Source organism: Pristis pectinata, chromosome 19 (genome assembly GCF_009764475.1).
Source record: "Pristis pectinata isolate sPriPec2 chromosome 19, sPriPec2.1.pri, whole genome shotgun sequence".
NCBI lineage: Eukaryota > Metazoa > Chordata > Chondrichthyes > Rhinopristiformes > Pristidae > Pristis > Pristis pectinata.
Genome location: NC_067423.1, coordinates 9,821,935 through 9,843,189, shown reverse-complemented (window position 1 = coordinate 9,843,189; position 21,255 = coordinate 9,821,935). Strand labels below are relative to the sequence as shown.

Sequence of the window (21,255 nt, the reverse complement as noted above, 5' to 3'; positions counted from 1 at the left end):
TTCGTTAGCTCTCTTTCTCTCGCCCACAACCACTGAGAGATTAAACTCTTTAAATCCCTCGTGCTCACTCAATTACGCGGGCTTCCCAATCTGTTGGTATTCTTGGTTTTCCTTCCTAATCCTTCCGTGATCTTGTCCGTCCCCATCTCCGTAAAGTCATAGAGTACTACAGCACAGAAACAGGCCCTTCGGCCCATCTAGTCAATGCCGGCCTGGTGTTCTGCCTAATCCCATCTACCTGTACTCGGACCATACCTCTCTCATTCATATACCTACTCAAACTTTCTTAAATGTTACAGTTGAACCCGCATCCACCACTTCCAGTGGCAGCTCGGTCCACACTTGCACCACCCTCTGAGTGAAGAAGTTTCCCCTCAGATTCCCCTTATATATTTCACCTTTCACCCTAAACCTATGACCTCTAGTTTTAGTCTCACCCAACCTGAGGGGAAAAAGCCTGCATGCACCCCTCATAATTTTGTATACTTCTATAAGATCTCCCCTCATTCTCCTGCACTCCAGGGAATAAAGTCCTAAACTATCCCTGTAACTCAGGTCCTCAAATCCCGGCAACATCCGTGTAAATTTTCTCCGCACTCTTTCAAGCTTATTGATATCTTTCCTGTAGGTCAGTGACCTCTTCCAGTTCTATAAACCTCTGGAGTATTTGTCCTTTTGAGTCCCTGTCGAATAACTTAAAAAGATTTGCGGGTCAAGTTTTGTTTTTACACAGAGAGAGGTAGGTGCCGGGGGAAGTGATGGTAGCAGATGTGATTGCGGTGTTTAAGAGGCTGTTGGATAGGCAAATGAATACGCAGGGAACGGAGGGATATGGATCATGTGCAGGGAGAAGAGATTCTGTTTAATTCGGCATTGTGTTTGGTGCAGACATTGTGGGTGGAAAGGCCCGTTCCTGTGCTGCACTGTTCTATGTTCACAACTGCGCCGCCCTTCGTGACTGGATCTGCACTTCCTCTCTCACAAGTCTGGAGTGTCAGTGCTAGGGAGACACGGAAAGGGAGGAAGAGGGAGGTGGGGGGGGGGGGGTGCTTCAATGATGGTTTGAAATAGATGGAACCTATGTAGCTGTGCAGATGCACAGTGTCCAGCTGGCTTTGCTTCTGAAACCATCCAGTGACCCAATTATGGAATCTGGTGACAACACAAGTCAAACGCCCTTGTGCCTTTGACATGCCAGGTTGGTGTTGACAGACAACCTGCTGAGCAGAATGCCATAGGCAAGGCTACTCTCTGCTGCAGGCAAAGGATTGGAGGAACTTGCGTTGGTCAAACATAGGGTGTTCATCAGCCCTACTGGGGGGATGTTTTGAGGGGGAAGGTCCACTGTCAGAGGATGTTACTTCAAAAATTGTAATAGAGAAAACCAATGACAAACAGCATTCTGATTTTAATTGGGCATTTGAAAATGACCAATGTTGGCTACGAGATTCTCTATCCCAGAGGGTTCATAGATTCATAGAGTTATACAGCATGGAAACAGGCCCTTTGGCCCACTCATGTATGCTGACCAAGATGCCTATCTACACTAATCCCATTTGCCTGCACTTGGCCCATATCCTACACCTTTCTTATCTACGTACCTGTCCAAATGTCTTTTAAACTTTGCAGTTGCACCCATTTTTACCACTTCCTCTGGCAGCTCGTTCCATCTACTCATCACCCTATGTGTGGAAAACTTGCCCCTTAGGTCCCCTTCAAATTTTTTCCCCTCTCACCTTAAACCCCTGCCCTCTAGTTTTAGACTCCCCTACTCTGGGGATAAAGAACAGGTTGTGGATGCCGGGTCATTGGAGGTGTTAAAGAGGATGTAGATACATTTTTGAAAGATCAGGGAATTGATGGCTGTGGGGAACTGGCACAGAAGGGGAGATGCGGCCTGGGGCAGGTCAGCCGTGATCACACTGAATGGCAAGGCAGTCTCGAGGGACCGAGTGGCCATCTCCTGATCCTATTTTCCTATGTTCTAACGAGAGAATGTTCATGCCTGGGAGGGGGGAGCAACAAACATTTCATAATCTAAAATTTCACACTCCTCATCAATGATAGAAAAATAGGGGGCTATGTGGAGGGAAGGGTTAGATAGATCTTAGAGCAGGATAAAATGTCGGCACAACATTTTGGGCCGAAGGGCCTGCACTGTGCTGTAGTAGATCATAGAACAGTACAGCACAATACAGGCCCTTCGGCCCACAATGTTGTGCCGACCTTTAAACCTCACCTAAGACTATCTAACCCCTTCCTCCCACATATCCCCCTATTTTAAATTCCTCCAATATGCTTATGTAGTAATCTCTTGAATTTGACCAATGTACCTGCCTCCACCACCACCCCAGGCAGCGCATTCGATGCCCCAACCACTCTCTGGGTAAAAAATCCTTCCTCTGATATCTCCCTTTAACTTCCCACCCATTACTTAAAAGCCATGCCCTCTTATATTGAGCATTGGTGTCCCGGGAAAGAGGCGCTGGCTGTCTACTCTATCTATTCCTCTTAATATTTTGTACACTTCTATCATGTCTCTTCTTATCCTCCTTTTCTCCAAAGAGTAAAGCCCCAGCTCTCTTAGTCTCTCCTCGTAATGCCTACTCTCTAAACCAGGCAACATCCTGGTAAATCTCCTCTGCATCCTTTCCAACGCTTCCACATCCTTCCTATACTGAGGCGACCAGAACTGGACATGCCAGAAATGAGGCACCCATAGTGTTCTATGTTCTATGTTCCTGGTTGATGCCAACTGGTCAACATGTAAAAAGTTACCTGTGGGTTTAAATCCCACTTTAATTTTTGTTTCCCTTTGCAACATTAGGTTCAAATTTGCTGAAATTTTCACTCTATAACCTCAGCTTTCCGTAAAATAAATAAAACTATGGATCCGGATCCCAAGTCCCTTTCGCTTAAGTTTAAACTCTTTCCATCTTTGAGAGGATAACAGAAATTTCACTAAAAATTCAGGGGGTAAGTGTAGAATCCAAATATTTTAATTAGGTGAGGTTGCTTGGTAATGTGCAAGTGCTGAGCTTTACCAAAGGAGACAACAGCTACTTCTAAACCTCACTAAGTTAATGATTGAAGGGATGTAGGATTTTCTCGAGGCTATTCTGACCATAGCACGTTGAAACAAGCTGTGTCAGAGGAGATTTAAGAATCAATCACACTCCTGTGGGGTTGGGAATCACACATAGATCAGGCCAGGTAAGGAAGGCGGGTTTCCTTCCCTTGTAAACTAGATGGAATTTTAACTGCAATGTAGTAATTTCATGGTCCCCATTACTGGTACTAGCTTTGTATTTCACATTTATTTAATTAACCAAATTTAAAAGATCCAAAGGTCCCAAAGTGGGATTTAAGTTCACACCTCTGTAATCTAGGTCTCTGGATTACTGGCCTGGTAACACAACAATTCTACTATAATTCTCCACTCTCCACCTTCCCCTCCTCCCACCTCATTACAGCTGCCTTTCCTTTTTTTCTCTCTGCCTTCATTTTTGCCGCTGTCTCCCAACCCCACCCCTCCCCTTCCCGGCTCAACCTGCCCCTCGTCCTTCACCCCCTCCTCAGTCCACCAATCACCTCAGGCTCCTGTCTCACCACTCCCCCTCCCCTCTTTACACTGGCCATCACCCCTCTCCAACCTGAATCCTGATGCAGGGTTTCCACCTGAAACATTGACAATTCCTCTCCTCCGCACCACCCTCCCCCCACCCCCCAACAGATGCTGCTCGACCCGTTGAGTTCCCCCAGCAGGTTGTTTGTAATTCCACCATAATGCCTGACAGATGCCAAAATGGGTTGCAGTGATGGATTTAGAACAACCTGGAGTCGTTGGTGTCTTTTTGTATGGGGCGAGAGGGATGGGGAGATTCCAAAATAAACCCAACCAATGCCTTTGGATTCTAAAGCTGTATTGTATTTTTTTCCAAAAGCAACTTATTTAATTGAAAGAACAGAGCAAAGTTTGGGTGGGGAGGTGGTATTGGTTCTAATCAGAATTCCACTTTGTTTTTTACTAATAACAATTTTCAGCCCTTAAAGTGCTTTTCTAATTTGAGTACGTTAATCTCTTGATCCCTGCACATTCTGACCATTCAACACAAGTACTTCCCTCAGCCCTGAGGTAATTTTAATGCACTTTAAATCCTCCCTCAGCGAGGTCTCATTTTTGCAAGGCAACTGGTACAATGGGAAAGCAACTAAAATTCTCTTCTTTAAGGATGTTAGTTAATTGGGGCAGCAGGGAGCTGGGAGAATGATTAACAGGGTGAGGCTTTTTGTGGAGAACGGCTGAGCAAGCCCTCTTTATGAAACAGGAAGAGGCCACTTGGCCCATCCGTGCCAGCCGAGAAAGAACGACCCAGCTTAATCCCACCTGCCTGATGTCCTGCAGGGTAGGCCTATTCAAGTGCACACTCAAGTACTTTCTTAATGTGATCAGGGATTCTGCCTCTTCCTCCCCTTCAGGTGGTGAGTTCCAAACCCCCAGCAACTCCTGGGTGCAAAACATTTGCATCATGGTGACAAGAACGTGATACAAGGGGGGAGATTTTATTCAAACCGTACCATTTGCCCATAGAAGCTTTGGTTGCTTTCTCCAAGCAAACAGTGAAATGGTTTGCTCAGCACTTGTTGTGACATCAGTGCCTGTTCAGGGCACACCGAAGCAGAAATGTATCCTCTATCTCACATGCCTTATGTATAAACACAATAGTATATACATCTTGGACTCTGCTTTCAAAATTTTGTTCCACTGCATTCTGTCACACTTTTGGGACACATTTTTATGTCTTTGAAGATGAATTTCAACTTGTTTTCCCTTGTTCCTTCACAACAGCGCGAACATCCTTTTCTGCAATTAGGTGGCCACAGCTAGCCTAATTTCTGCCGGGTAGGAGGGGGTTAACATTGGGCCCATTACCTCTGAAAGCATTACTATTTTCCTCAAATTAATAGAAATCCTCTCAAAATAATTTCCTCCTCAACTTAAAATTTCTCTCTCTCATAATTGCTGCTGCAAATCTCAGATAGTTAAACGTGGTCCCCAGTGTCTACCGCAAAGAGAAGGCTTTGAAACATTCGCAAACTTAAATTAGATAACTACTGGTGACAAGATTGAAGGCTATTAACCTGGTCACAGTTGGGAAACTTTAATAGGACTAAAAAACTGAGAATTTTTTTTTGGTTGTCTTTTGAAAGTCCCCTCTGACATGAGTCAAAGCTTCATGAAATACTGGCAATAGACAGAGTCCAGTAATTAATGTGTTTGCATCGTGGGCTTAAAATAGCTCAAGGGAGTTGCTTAAAGAGCTAAAACCATGCTGGAGGAGACATATTGATATGTAGCATTTGGAATGGAAGATGGAACGTTCTGCTTCACTGGCTGTGACATACAGTTCCAATTAGCACTGGGGAAAAAGAACAGGCTGGATGGATTTCACACTTGCCTCGACTCAAACCGTCAGGTCCCCGAAGAATTCTGCATTCCTCTATTTGCCCGAACGTTGAGAACATCACCCTGATGTCATTCTCGTTGCACTTTTTAGAAACCATCCCAATGAACAACTTCCGGTCTTCCACAGCTGGAAGGAAAAGAAAAAAACGAATGCCTGTTAGTGACGACGTTTGATCATCTTCCCCTGACAATGTTCCCTGACACAACAGGCCACGAGGTGAGACTGTACCAGCCGGCGTCGATACCAGTTACAGCCCCTGCAGCAAGGGACTGCTTTTATCTTCTCTAAGCAAGCACTAGTCTGAATAACAAATCAAATCCTGAAAAATATGTGCTTCGCTCATTCCCTCCATGGATATCAGTCTTTGAGAACAGCCCCAACCACAACAGAAGGCAATTAAGAAGGGATATGAATAATGTTCTTCTATCTGACAGCCTCAATTGGCTTTACAATAACAAAGAATTTATGAGTTAATACTTTTGCGGGCATACAGGGTCAGTTTATTCCACGCCACGCTGCAAAGCTTAAGTGGTTAATAAAGTACATCGGAGTATCACATTTTGCCACCTCAAAAAACCCCCAATAAAACTGAAATCAAATTTAATGTAAATTTGGCTATTAAGGCACATGTTATGAGGGAAACCAGAAAGAAAGCACTTTATTTATAGAGTCATACAGCACAGAAACAGGCCCTTCAGCCCAACTGGTCCATGCTGACCATGATGCCCCATCCAAGCTGGTCCCATTTGTTAGCGTTTGGCCCATAACCTTCTAAACCTTTCCTAACCATGTCCAACTGTCTTTTAAAAGTTGTTATTGTACCTGCCTCAACCACTTCCTCTGGCAGCTCGTTCTCATACATACCACCTTTTGTGTGAAAAAAAAAGTTGCCCCTCAAGTTCCTATTAAATATCTCCCCTCTGACCTTAAACCTAGGGCAGACATGCTAGTGTAGCGGTTAGCGTAACACTTTACAGCGCCAGCGACCCGGGTTCAGTTCCGGCCACCGTCTGTACAGAGTTTGTACATTCTGCCCGTGTCTGCGTGGGTTTCCTCCGGGTGCTCCGGTTTCCTCCCACATTCCAAAGGTGTATGGGTTAGGAAGTTGTGGGTATGTTATGTTGGCGCCGGAAGCGTGGCGACACTTGCGGGCTGCCCTCAGAACACTCTACGCAAAAGATGCATTTCACTGTGTGTTTCGATGTACATGTGACTAATAAAGATATCTTATCTCTTGATTCTCCAACCCTCGGAAAAAGATTGAGTGCATTCACCCTGTCTATGCCCCTCATGATCTTACATACCTCCATAAGATTGCCTCTCAATTTCTCCAATCCCTCTGTTGCACAGCATCATAGGAAGCTCAAAAATAAAAAAAATGGAAACGTGGCCCTTCCCTTGGAAACCAGGATCAAGTCGTCTTTGTCATGGACCCGTGTCACAATATCAAAGAGTGGTCTGGAATTGCCTCAGGATTCAACTGATGGCAGCTGTTCAACTTAACTCTGAACAGGGAAAACCATATATTGGAAAAGACTTTGGGAGCTGCCAGGTTTAGCGTAGACAACAACAGAAATAAAACGAGAAAATTATGGTTGGCCTGAAGCTCACTTACCCCTTGCTGGAATTGATACTATTCTCATTTTTCCTTACAACATAGAGGTAGGCCATTCAGCCCATTAAGTCTATGCCAGCTCTCAAAGCAATCTCTTCAATCTGATTTCCCTCCCCCACATTTCTCTGTAACCTATTCTCCCACACAATCCCATTTATAACACCACCGCCCCCCCCACCCCCCCGATTCCTCTTTTACTCACCAACATGAGAGGCAACTTACAGTGGCCAATTGATCGAACAAACGGTACATATTTGGTACATGGGAGGAAACCAGAGCACCCATACAGTCACGGGGAGAATGGGCAAATCTTCACAGACATTACCAGAGGTAGGAATCAAACCACTACTATGCCACCCTGGACTGTATGAGGCTGCATTGTGACCAGTTACAGTCGCTGCAGCAAGGAACGCCCTTCATCCTCTCTAAATAAGCTTACAACCAAGTGTTGGTCTAACAGTCCAACCTTGAACAATATGTGCTTCCATCATCCTCTCCATGGGAATATGATGACAATGTCATCCAACCAATACTTGTGTTTGAAAACACCAAGAACAGGAAAAATGAAATGTTGAAGATTTATCGGGAAATGATGGTTCATTTGCTGCTTGTGTACCCTCAGTTAAAGGGGACCCAAGAGAGGCAAGATACCCAATATCTTTCTACTCCAAAACATCACACCACTGTGGGAAGTATCCAGAGGTGGTCCCGAGCATAAACCAGCTATGCAAGAATAAAACACTCTACAAATCCACAGTGAAACCACACTTAGGTCATTGAATAATCATGAAATAAGTGACAAAAGGTATGGGAGTCTTGGGGAGATGAAGGAGGTTGACGCTACTAACTCTGGTGTTGAACTGTTCAATGGAAACTGACTTTTATTTCTAGGATGCAGCTGTTATCAGTAAGGCCAGTATCCCTAGATGTTACTGAGGTGTCAAGATACTTTTGAAATCTAAAAGAACCGCAAATGCAGGAAATATCCAGCAGGGCAGACAGCATTTGTGAAGAGAAAGTCATCAACCAGAAACATTAAGCCTGTTTCTTTCATCCTTAAATATTTTCCTTTGTTTGCCTTACAATTTCTTCCCACGAATTGTGTGTGTGTTTTGGAGGTCTGGAGTTGGACATGCAAACCACATGGCCTGTCCAATGGAGCCGCCAGATATCAGTGTCGATGATGCTGGCTTATCCTTCCAGTGAACTTGGAGGATTTTGCAGTGACACCATTGGTGGAGTTCTTTCAGTGCCTTGAGGTGCCTGCTACAGTTAGTCTGCATCTCAAGATCATATAGGCAGGCACAGTAGTGGGCAGGCATGGTAGTATAGTGGTTAGCGTAACGCTATTACAGCGCCAGCGACCCGGGTTCAATTCCCGCCGCTGTCTATAAGGAGTTTGTACGTTCTCCCCGTGTCTGTGTGGGTTTCCTCCGGATGCTCCGGTTTCCTTCCACATTCCAAAAGACGTACAGGTTAGGAAGCTGTGGGCGTGCTACGTTGGCACCGGAAACATGGTGACACTTGCGGGCTGCCCCAAAATACTCTACACAAAAGATGCATTTCAGTGTGTGTTTCGATGTACACGTGACTAATAAAGATATCTTATCTTATCTTATATAGGAGGGCAGCAATGAGCCATGCCTTCTCACCTTCAGGGATACTTGGTATTGGTATTGGTTTATTATTGTCACTTGTACCGACGTACGGTGAAAAACTTGTCTTGCATACCAATCATACAGGTCAATTCATTACACAGTGCAGTTACATCGAGTTAGTACAGAGTACATTGAGGTAGTACAGGTAAAAACAATAACAGTACAGAGTAAAGTGTCACAGCTACAGAGAAAGTGCAGTGCAATAAGGTGCAAGGTCACAACAAGGTAGATCGTGAAGTCATAGTCTATCTCACTGTATAAGAGAACCGTTCAATCGTCTTATCACAGTGGGGTAGAAGCTGTCCTTAAGTCTGGTGGTACTTGCCCTCAGGCTAATCGACCAAAAGCTGTGCTGGATCTATGAAAGTGGTAAAGGATTTCAGCATCAATGGGCTGCCTTCGCTGAGGGGTGGCTCCCAAGATATGAGAAGTGATCCAGGATCTTGCCCTGAACTTTTACTGGCGGAGGGCAGTGTGATGCAGTGGGTCAGTTGGCATAGGACCTTTGCCTTACGGAGGTGAGTATTCATTAATACCCCACTCCAATTATAAATCTCTATCATCTAATGGATAGAAAGTCAGAGCTTCCCTCTATGTACTCCACCAGGTCTAATTGTGACGATCAATCCTAACGTCCAATCTCTGCTTCCAACATGGGCGGAAGTACTGAAAGCAAGGACTAAGCATTCCAACCGGGAAATAGGCATTAAGAGTCATAGAGTTACACAGCACAGAAAGAGGCCCTTCGGCCCACTGAGTCTGTATGACCATCAACCACCCAATTACACTGGTCCCATTTTATTCTTCCAACATTCCCATCAACTCCCCCCAGATTCTACCACTTACCCACACACTGGGGGTAACTTAGAGCAGCCAATTAACCCACCGACCTGCACGTCTTTGGGATGTGGGAGGAACCCGGAGCACCCGGGGGAAACTCACGCAGTCGCAGGGAGGACGTGCAAACTCCGCACACACAGACAGCACTGGAGGTCAGGATCAAACCTGGATCTCTGGAGCTGTGAGGCAGTGGCTCTACCAGCTACGTCACTATGCCGCCACTGATTTGGGACGTCAGCAAACTGCTGGCACAACACAAAAAAAGGGGAGAAGGGAAGGAAATGAACAGCAATGGTGTCGAAATTGATTATCTGTCATACGAACCAAATGCAAAGCATAGTAAAAGATGTTATGTTGAAGTCTGCTTCCTCAATTGACTTCCAATTTTAGTGCAGAGCTCATTGTGCATTAGTAATTCGTAATTGGGCAGGCACGGTATTGCAGCAGTTAGCATAGTGCTTTACAGCACCAGTGACCCGGGTTCAATTCCTGCCGCTGTCTGTAAGGAGTTTGTATGTTCTCCCCGTGTCTGCGTGGGTTTCCTCTGGGTGCTCTGGTTTCCTCCCACATTCCAAAGGTGAATGGGTTAGGAGGTTGTGGGCATGTTATGTGGGTGCCGGAAGCGTGGCGACACTTGCGGGCTGCCCCTAGAACACTCTACACAAAAGATGCATTTCACTGTGTGTTTTGATGTACATGTGACTAATAAAATGATCTTATCTTAAATGCAAAGCGCGTTAAGTGCCTGCAAATTGCGACTGTAACAAGTGCTTGCATTTATATAGTGCCTTCACGCATACTGAAACATCCCACAACTTTACATGCAAGTGATTATCCAATAAGATTTGGCATCTGAGTAGAGGAGGTGGATTTTGTTTGCAGCAGCAGGGGCTTCAATCATGCAGACTAAATATCTCTTTGTCAAAGCTTACTTTGGAATCTTGAACAAGACACTATGATTGCCTTGTTAACTCTAGAACTGGATGTAGAGCCAGCAAACCTTAGGATCAACTGTGGCATAACCAGGTGCCATAGAACTTTAGATCCAATGTATCTTCTATCCAAGATTGTGCATACTATCCTGGAGTTGGCCATGACCCACAGCATGCCCAGAGGTAAGAATGCTACCAATAAGCTAACCCAACTTTGAAAATCCAGTAACATCCTCAAGTAATATCTCCTACTTTTTCTCTTCAAACTGTTTAAATTCCTAGCATTCACCAGAGACTTTGGGGCTGGATATTGGCTAATACGTTCACACTCATGTCTAGATCTGTTGACACTCCACTGCTGTTTTCATAGCTCAAAACAAAGCACCACAATCATAAAACTTGGAAAGCACATATCACCTCATGTGATGTGAAGACATAACAAGATTGGTGGAGGGATAGGTAGCGTCGCAGAACCAGGGAGTCTGCAGAAGGACTTGGACAGGTTGGGAGAATGGGTAAAGAAGTGACAGATGGAATACAGAGTCGGGAAGTGTGGGGTTACGCACTTTGGGAGGAAGAATAAAGGTGTATATTATTTTTTAAATGGGGAGAGAATTCAGAAATAAGAGGTGCAGAGGGACTTGGGAGTCCCAGTTCAGGATTCCCTTGAGGTTAACTCGCAGATTAAGTCAGTAGTAAAGAAGGCAAATGCAATGTTAGCATTCATTTCAAAAGGACTAGAACATAAAAGCAAGAGTATACTGCTGAGGCTTTATAAGGCATTTGGTCAGACCACAATTGGAGTATTGTGAGCAATTTTGGGCCCCATATCTAAGGAAAGATGTGCTGATCCTGGTGAGGGTCCAGAGGAGGTTCACAAGAATGATCACGGAATGAAAGGGATAACGTTTGAGGAGTGTTTGATGTCTCTGGACCTGTACTCGATGGAGTTCAGAAGGATGAAGGGGGAATCTCAATGAGACTTACCAAATACCGAAAGGCCTGGATAGACTGGACATGGAGAGGATATTTCCCTCAGTAGGAGAGTCTAAGATCCGAGGGCACAGTCTCAGAATAAAGGGATGTCCCTTTGAAACTGAGATGAGGAGGAATTTCTTCAGCCAGAGGGTCACACAAGATCACAAGACAAAGGAGCAGACGTAGGCCATTCGGCCCTTCGAGTCTGCTCCATGAGCTACACTAAAGACTATTCCTATCTAGCCCCAATTTCCGGCCTTGCCCCCGTATCCCTTGATACCTTGACTAATTAGATACCTATCTATCTCCTCCTTAAACACCCCTAATGATTGGGTCTCCACAGCTGTAAGTGGCAAGGAATTCCATAATTTCACTACCCTCTGGCTAAAGAAACTTCTCATTTCTGTTTTAAACTGGTACCCTCTAATTCTAAGATTGTGCCCCCTAGTCCTGGATTCACCCACCAAGGGAAACAGCTTAGCCACATCTACTCTGTCCAGTCCTTTCAACATTCTAAATATTTCTATGAGGTCCCCTCTCATTCTTCTGTACTCCAGTGAGTACAGTCCAAGAGCCCTTTCATTCCATTCCGGAAATCTGTGGAATTTATTGCCACAGAGGGCTATCGAGGCCAAGTCATTGGGTGTATTTAAGGCAGGTTCTTCATTGGTAAGGGGGTTAAGGGTTACTGGGAGAAGGCAGGAGAATGGGGTTGAAAAAAAATCAGCCATGATTGAATGGCAGAGCAGACTCGGGCCGAATGGCCTAATTTTGCTCCCATATCTTATGGTCCCTGGCCACTTGCACCAAACTTCCTGAGTGCAACAATCACATACAAAACCCTTGTGGCATGAAGCAAGACTCTGCTTAATTGTTCAGAAAACAAGGTGAACAGACATAGCTTATTATACAAGAAATCAATATACTTGCACTGATTACAAGGGACGGCAAACCAAGTGAGACAATGTTAGGACTGTATAGTTGGCTTCAGAGGACAGAGATAGACAAAGCAATCAGCACACTCTCTTCACATCTAAGAGACAAAAAGAGTGACCAGGAAATCAGCAAAGGTTTACAGAAAACTGAAGCAAAACACTCAGAAGATCGTTATCCCATGGCAAGGCATTGGGTGCTGCAATACAGATACACTGTTTCCAGATTTTGGGATTCCATGCAGATTCAAGGGCATTGCAAGGCAGCAGGCTATAAATGGGTTAAATCAATTTTAGTACAAACCAATCCTTCTGCAGGAAGCCAGAGTATTCAGGAAACTAGAACCCATTCACCAAGGTAAAACAGTGGAATAAAACAATTTGAAATGTAATCTCACAGGTTCCTAAACTATACTTTGTGCAGTAATAATATTGCATTTATCTAGTGTCTTTTACATTGAAATATCTCTAGGGGCCCATGCACTTCATGCAGAGAATTACTTTTTGAAATGAATCATCAGCAAACAACAACCACCTGAGAATCTCAAAACTGACCTCATGGCATATATTATACAAACACACATATATACACATATATATACTGTATATATACTGTATATATAAATATGTGGATTTCTGATTGCAGCCATTTATTAAATAGACTGTTGACAACCCAATCGTACCCCATCAGAAGTGTCTACACTTGATAGTCTTCAATGTGTAAAGTAAAACAATGTAATGCAGCATTGATGTTCTGCCAGTCATCCATACTCTGTTATATTTTCATTCAGTATTTCTCAAGGCGGCAAGACCGTGGAAGCGGGTACTTCCTTCACATTGCCCTGTCACTATGAATCGTCTGCTTTTTAAATGGGCAGGTTTGGCTTTAGCACTTCAGACACAAGAACGCTGGCTGCTTCCAATGCAGTGAGCAACAATTGCCATTGCTTGGCAGATCAACTCACTCTCTTAGACCAGGGATCAAACCGCAGACGTCCTGACCTATATAGCCGATTCGTTTGCCTTTGTCTGTCAGGTATTTGGAGGGGGAAAACAGAGAGCAATAAATGGTGGGATACCAAGGAAGAGGAGGATCTTGGAAAATACCTCCATAGCAGTAACAACACCTGTAGATAAGGTGGTTAAGGTAACATGCAGATTACCTGTCCTAATTGGCCTAGGTATAGAATACAAGAGCAGGGACTTCATGCAAAATATTAGTTTGGCCACATTTTGAGTGCTGCGCACAGTTCCGGTCAACACACAGCAGTTGGGATGTGACGGTACCAGAGTGTGTGTGTAGAAAATTTACCAAGATGTTGCCAGTTGCGGAGACTTGTGGTTAAGAGAAGACTGCCTTTGCTGGCATTGTTTCCTTTGGAACAGAGGAAGGACTTGGAAGTATCTTGCCTTCATCATTCAAATCCTGGAACTCCCCACCCAAGAGCACTGTGGAAGTACTTTCACCAGAAGGACCACAAAGGTTATGAAGGTAGTTCCCCCCACCTTCTCGAGGACACTTGGGAATGGGCAATAAATACTGGCAGTGTCCACCTAGGTCCCATTAATAAATTAAATAGTAGATTGAGGGGAGATTTGATGGAGCTGTATAAAGTTATGGGATACCTCGACAGGGTTAGCAGAAAGGACCAATTTCCCTTAGCAGAGAGGGCAGTAACAAGGGGCATAGGTTTAAATTAATTGGCAGTAGGATGAGAGGGGAACTGAAGAAAAATTATTTGATTCAAGGATGGTGTGGGTCTGGAACTCCCTCCCTGATAGGATAGTGGCAGAAGCCCTCGCTACATTTAAAAAGAGGCTGAATGAGTAGTGGAGGAGTTTTGACCTGCAGAGCAACGGACCATGAGCTAGGGAGTGGACTTTTGGCTGGGATGAATGTTTTGGATTGAATGGCCTCATTCCGTGCCATACATTTCTAATGATTTCTGTGGTTGCCAGCTAAGTCAACCACAAAGTTGTCAGTGGAGTTGTTGTCCTCTCTTTGTCGATTTGATGGATGCTGCCTGCTTTCTCTTCAAGGGATAGAAATGTCACTTATCTCTTCATTGTATCCTTCGTTTCAACCAGCAATACAAAAACTGGCTACGACTCTAGCGAGTAATCAGTCACTGTAGAAACAACAGCTAAATTGTCTCATTTAATTAACCAGCTTCCTGTTTCTTAATGTCAGCATATGGCATCTAATTACTGTCTAAAAATTCATAAGCCTACTCGTTACGAATTTTTAACACAGCTTAATCTTTAATTGGTATTACCCCAAAACAGTGTCTTTTTTGCATTAATTTGCTTTAGATATTGCAATATTATTCATCAAACAATTTAAAGTGCATTGTTTCAAACACCACAATATTCATTCTGAAAAAGATTTGAGGTAAAAGGCAGGAACGATAGTGTCTGCTCCACTTGCGGTTTTGGGACTCAGTGACAGTCGTTTTTTGACAGGTGGCTTATGCCACATGTAAAATTGAAAGATTCATCAGTCCCATGCAAAGTGCACAAGGTCAAGGCAATGCAATTACATTCTAAAGGAATCAATTAGCCCGAGTTAAGACTCTGTTGCCCTTCTTTATTAGAACATGGCTGCAGGAGTTCTCCAAATACATTGCAAGGCTCATTCTAGAGATGGAAACCTACTCAAAGGCAAATTTCATATTGTTTCCTAGGGCATGAAACCTTGACCAGATGTGCAAAGAACTACCAAGTGTGAAACTAAGATGGTTGAACGTTTGTATGCATCAGAGATTTGGTATATATTTCTGTGTGAGCTTGCCAAACAAGGTGAGGTTTATGCTCTGTGTCCGTGCAGTCAGAGTGTGGATTATGACTGACCAAGCTGGTCATTAGCAATAATCGGGATGTTTAACAGTGTGTTATTGTTTATTGCTGGGAGAATTGAATAAATTTGTAAATTGGTTTATTATTGTCACATGTACAGTGAAAAGCTTTGTTCTGCATGCCATCCATATAGATCATTTCATCACATCAGCGCATTGAGGTAGTACAAGGGAAAAGCAGTAACAGAATGCAGAATAAAGTGTTACAGTTACAGAGAAAGTGCAGTACAGGCAGATAATAAACTGCAAGGCCATGACGAGGTAGATTGTGGGGACAAGAGTCCACCTTATCGTACAAGTGGACTATTCAATAGTCTTATCACAGTGGGATAGAAGCTGTCCTTGAGCCTGGTGGTACCTGCTTTCAGGCTTTTGTATCTTCTGCCCAATGGGAGGGAGGAGAAGAGAGAATGGAGGGGTAGGAGGGGTCTTTGATTATGTTGGCTGCTTTTCCCAGGCAGAGAGAAGTGTAGCCAGAGTCTATGGAGAGGAGGCTGGTTTTTATGATGCACTGGGCTGTGTCCACAACTCTCTGCAGTTTCCTACGGTCCCAGGCAGAGCCATACCAAGCTGTGATGCTCCCAGATAGGATGCTTTCTATGGTGCATTGATAAAAATTGGTGAGGGTCACTGGGTACATGCCAAATTTCTTTAGCCTCCTGAGGAACTAGAGGCACTGGTGTGTTTTCTTGGCTGTAGCATCTATGTGATTGGACCAAGACAGGCTATTGGTGATGTTCACTCCTAGGAACTTGAAATATGAAAGAATATTTCAAGAATGTTATGATGATTATTAAAGTAGGGAGGTTATGGTTCCACTATATTGGGCATTGGCAAGACCACATCAGGGGTACTGTGTATGGTGTTGGTCTCCTCATTTAAGGAAGAAAGTTAATGCAAAGGAAACAGTTCAGAGAAGGTTTACTAGACTAATACCTGGTATGGTGGGTTGGCTTAAGAGAGAATGTGAATAGGCTAGGATTGTATCTACAGGAGTTTAGGAGAGTGAGAGGGGGACTTGATTGAAACATGATCCTAAGGGTGTATGTGGAAAGGATGTTCCCACTTGTTGGGGAGTCTAGAGCTAGGAGGTCACTGTAAATGGTCATTTATTTAAGTCAGAGATGAAGCAAACTTTTTTCCTCTCAGAGGATCATGAATCTTTGGAGCTCTCTCGCAGTAGTCTTTTAATATTTTTAAGCAAGAGGTAGATAAATACTTGATAAAAAAAAGAGGGTGAAAGGTTAACAAGAATGTGGAGTTGTGTTTACAATCCAATCAGCAATGATCTTATTAACCGGTGAAATGAAGGGCTGAGTGACCTATTCCTACTCTTAACTCCCAAGTCTGTATGTTCGGTCTTGGACTAAAGTATCTCAACAGGTATCTTCACCAGGATGGAGGCACCAACGTGGATCCAGGCATATCTTTGTGTACCTGTGCACTCAGTGGCAAGACTGGACCTAGATGCCATCTTGGGCAGAAAGAGACATTGCCTCCATCTAATGAATGGTCCTGGATCTTGGCTAATTAACAAGATGCAGTAGGGATGTCAGGAGTGTGAACTGCATTTCAACGTCATCAGAACACCCCCGAAGATAAGGAAGGAATCATACAAGCAGTTTAAGGAACAGGACAGAGGCAGCTGACCCAAGGAAACCATGCCTTTTTCAGAAGTTATCTCCACCAGAGCCTTGAGTACCTAATATCTCCATTGTTGCCTCAAACCCAGTGACATTGCTGGCTTCTTTGCCACTCCCTCTGCCTTCTGGACCAAACTTTTTTTTAAACATATTTCCTTATGCTTAAGAATGAGGTAAGTTTGCCCATTTTCTCCCAACCTGTCCCACTCTCCAGGACTCACTGAGGGTACTTTTATTCACCTTCCATTCTTGTGCTATAGACTAGCGCTCGTCCACTGACCGCGAAACATAGCACTACATTTATCCCCGACACCTCCAGGCTAGGTTAGAATGGCAAGGGTTTCCCATTCCTGGTCATAGATTAACAAACAATCTGCTGGAGGAACTCTGCGGGTCAAACACCATCTATCGGGGAGGGGGAGGACGCAGGGTTTTGACCTGAAACGTCGATAATTCCTTTCCCCCAGAGATGCTGCTCAACCCACTGAGCAGCAGATTGTTTGTTGCTCCAGATTCCAGCATCTGTAGTCTCTTCTGTCTCCTGATCATAGACCATTGACTCCTGATGCATTTTATTTGGGTGTCAACAGCATAGATGGTTGAGTTTGACTGTGCCTTCCCTGTGACTGTGCACAGTCAATGGTCCACAGGCACTCACCAATTATCTTGTCAGGCTACCTTTGATGTGCTTTGAAATCATACCCACCTTGTCAGTCCTTCAGGAAAAAAGGGAAAGTGTTTTGAGAAGGCACGAAAATAAACTCAACAGCCATGAAATCCCAGCTCCCCTCAGTCAGTGCACATGCATTGCTTACCATTTGATTTTTCACTGTCAGCAGGTTTCATCTGAATAGGATGATGCATCTGAAACGAGAGAGAGAAATCAAATTATTCTCTGAAAACACAAAGCAAAATGAGTGCACCATCCCGACACAATTTTGAATATTCCCAGCTGAGTACTGCTGCAAAATAGCATCAGTTCTCTATTATTTAAAATCACTATACCATGAAAAGCCAATGGTTCAAATAAAAATGAACATTTTTTTAAATATGCAATTCCCCGTCATAATATGGTGCTTATCTGTACATTCCTTCACTGCACTGTAAGGGTTTGCATTGAATTACTTCCAGGCATCAGCTTTGTTCAGTCTCGTCGCATTTATAGGATGATTATCGTTTGGACAGCGCTGCTCTGTGCATGATGCTATAAATGCAGGCGATAGTGAATTGGTGGCCCATTTTAGATCTCTCCCAATTTTTGTATCGAGTTCAACACCCTGTCTTCAACAAACTCAATGTAAAATCATCGTCCCTGTCTTACCCCATTCTATCTTTGTAATTTTCTCCAATTCTGTACTCTTCATTTGTCTACCTCCATCCATTATTCTCTTTGCTTTCACCCATCACTTGATATTAATGTCCACAGCCACCACCATCCTACTTTTTCCACATTTCTTCCCTGAGTTCCTCTGAGCCTGCCCTCCTTTGATGGAAACAAAAAAGGAGTGGTTTCTATAATGGGTGACCAATCAACATTGCTATTTTTATAATTGGTGACGGTTGGGGAGAAGGCAGTGACATTTGAATACTCTTCACTTGAACAGACACTGGAATATTTCAACATTTTCTGCTTTGATTTCACATTTCCAGCATTTGAATTTATGTATCTTTCCCCCTCTATTATTAATACACTGAACTGGAAGGTCCCAAGGCAACCTTGTCAGATGAAGGTTATGCTCAAAGAATATAAAACAATTGTGTTGCTTTTTTTTGGCAAAAGCAAACACTTCTATTAGATTCAATATTGACCTATAACTATTCTGCACCTCATACCCATTTGTTTCACTGTTGTAAATAATGGGTAATAAATCTAAGGAGGAAAATGTGTGAACTGTCCACCTCCATAAATCACAGTTTAAAAAAACACAGAAAATCAATATTTTAGCGCAGACAGTAAACACCAGTCACTTTGTCACAAGTGAATAAAGTTAATGGCTGGCAGCTCACAAAGGAACCAAAAGTAGAAAGTAAAGCACTATTAACAGGGCATTAATATTAAATGGCGAGCAGCCAAGCATTGCCAAGACTTGCAAACCATTTCAACTTTAGGACAGGAGTACACTTTCCCTTATTATAGCTCAACTCTCCCAGGACCATCTTCTTTTATCGCTCTCTTCCCCTTACAAAGCAAAAGCTGCTTTCACAAGGATACAAGGATAAACGAGATGAGAGACAAATGCAATGGAAAAGGTCAAGTAATATTGGTAGAAAAAGTCTAAGCATACTGTGCTAACTCATGAGAGGCTTCTCCTGTGATGAATTGTGCTGGGTGACTTCATCCTTGAAGAAAGTGGCTTCAAAGGTATAAAGGAACACTTGACCTGGGACCTCTAAGGGTCACAAGTAGCGGCAACTAATATTCTGTTTGAAAGTTGTCTTCACATCCTGCAGTGAATCACCTGACAGTATTGTTCTACATAATGATTCCCAATGCAATCCAGTGTCTCCAGCCTGAATTCATTGGGTGAGTAGTATCTGAAGTGCAGATATATTGAGCCCTCAGACACCAATCTTTGTCATTCTATGACAGGCTTACATCTGATGTAATTTGCATGTAGTTCTGGGCATTATAAGTCCAATAGAAGGACACATTTACTTATTGTATTTACAACACAGGATTCCACAGTACCAGAAAACTAAGAGATCACCTCCAGAATCTCATGATCCAATACAGTGGGAATGGTGAACGTATGAAGGACTGACATTTTGGATGTGTTCAGACCATGGATATTCAAATGGGAGACCTTCAACATAATTTTAATCAGATTAATGATTATATGAGAATTAAGAAATGTGGTACAAATGGATGAAATATCTGGCAGAAGTATCATTAGTAAGTAACTTCTGAGCCAAAAAAAAGTTAGCCACCGTTGAAGGACTTAATGCTGTGCCGGATGTTGGAGGTACAACTCTCCTGGCAGTACTGAGTGTTTGAAACAAAAATAGAAAATGAAGTGGGGCCTTGGATCTGATATAATAACTGTTTCACTTTTCTACAGGTGCTGCCTCACCTGCTAAGTCATACAGCACAGAAACAGCTCTGGTCTGCACAATGGCGTAGAAGAACTTTGGCTGCTGCTGAACATGTTTATACAATGAGTACAACACACTGAGCTTGTATTTCTCTTGTCCAACTTGGTATTGCACTAACTCTGCACTAAATTTGTATTTTGTATATACTGTTTCTTTGCACTATTTGTACTTGCACTACTTTTTTGATTTTTTGTTTTTTGTTTGTGTTTATTGTATGTCTTCTGTTCTATGTACGTCCTCTGTTATGTGATTCTGGGGGAAATGACATTTCATTCCGCCATGTGTTTTTATAGCATGGATGAATGACAATAAAGTAACTTGAACTTGAAGCTTGCCTATGTTGGCCTGTATCCCTCGAACCCTTTCCTATCCATGTACATGTCTTTTAATGTTGTAACTGTACCTGCCTCTACCACTTCGTCTGGCAGCTCATTCCATACACCCACCACACTCTGTGTTAAAACCTTGCCCCTCAGATTGCCTTTAAATCTTTCCCCTCTCACCTTAAACCTATGCCCTCTAGTTTTAGACTCCCCTACCCTGTGAAAAATTCTGTGACTCTCTACCCCATCTATGTCCCTCATGATTTTCTGATTTTGTTTCAGATTTCCAGCATCTCCAGATTTTTAATGATCTTCAAGTACAGAGAGTGTACTGCACTGTTGGAGATGCAGCCTTTTGAAAGAGACTAAATTCAGGCAGAGTCTGCCCTCTCAGCTGGATATAGAAGATTCTACAATGTCATTCTCAAAAGTAGAAGGAGAATTACCTCCAGTGTCCTGGCTAATATTTATTCCACAAATAACAGTCCTAATACTGTTTTTTTTAAAAAAAAGCATTGTCACATTGCTCTTGGTTGGAGATTGATGTTTGCAAATGAGCTGCTCTACACTAAATCTGGATTCATAATGACCAAGCTGAGCAGTCAGATACACACCATATCAGGTCCCTCAGCTATAGATCAGACATACCTGGTGCATCTAACACAGCTTCACTCCTTGGAATAAAGTCATTGAGCTTCATTACAACATTGAGCTTCATTACAGCTATATAGGTCCCTGGTCAGACCCCACTTGGAGTACTGTGCTCAGTTCTGGTCGCCTCACTACAGGAAAGATGTGGAAGCCATAGAGAGGGTGCAGAGGAGATTTACAAGGATGCTGCCTGGAATGGGGAGCATGCCTTATGAAAGCAGGTTGAGGGAACTCAGTCTTTTCTCCTTGGAGAGACGGAGGATCAGG

General features: G+C 43.4%; 1 protein-coding gene across 15 annotated transcripts in view; it reads right to left on the bottom strand.

Moving 5' to 3' along the window:
- Positions 1 to 21,255, bottom strand: part of celf2 (cugbp, Elav-like family member 2) — a 633,618-nt gene that overhangs the window by 60,267 nt on the left and 552,096 nt on the right. For all 15 annotated transcript variants that reach the window (XM_052034302.1, XM_052034293.1, XM_052034298.1 and 12 more), the window contains 2 exons: positions 17,737 to 17,785; positions 5,460 to 5,594 (listed from right to left, as the gene is read on the bottom strand). In XM_052034302.1, the coding sequence (XP_051890262.1) occupies positions 5,460 to 5,594; positions 17,737 to 17,785 (184 nt within the window). The remainder of the gene's footprint in view (positions 1 to 5,459; positions 5,595 to 17,736; positions 17,786 to 21,255) is intronic.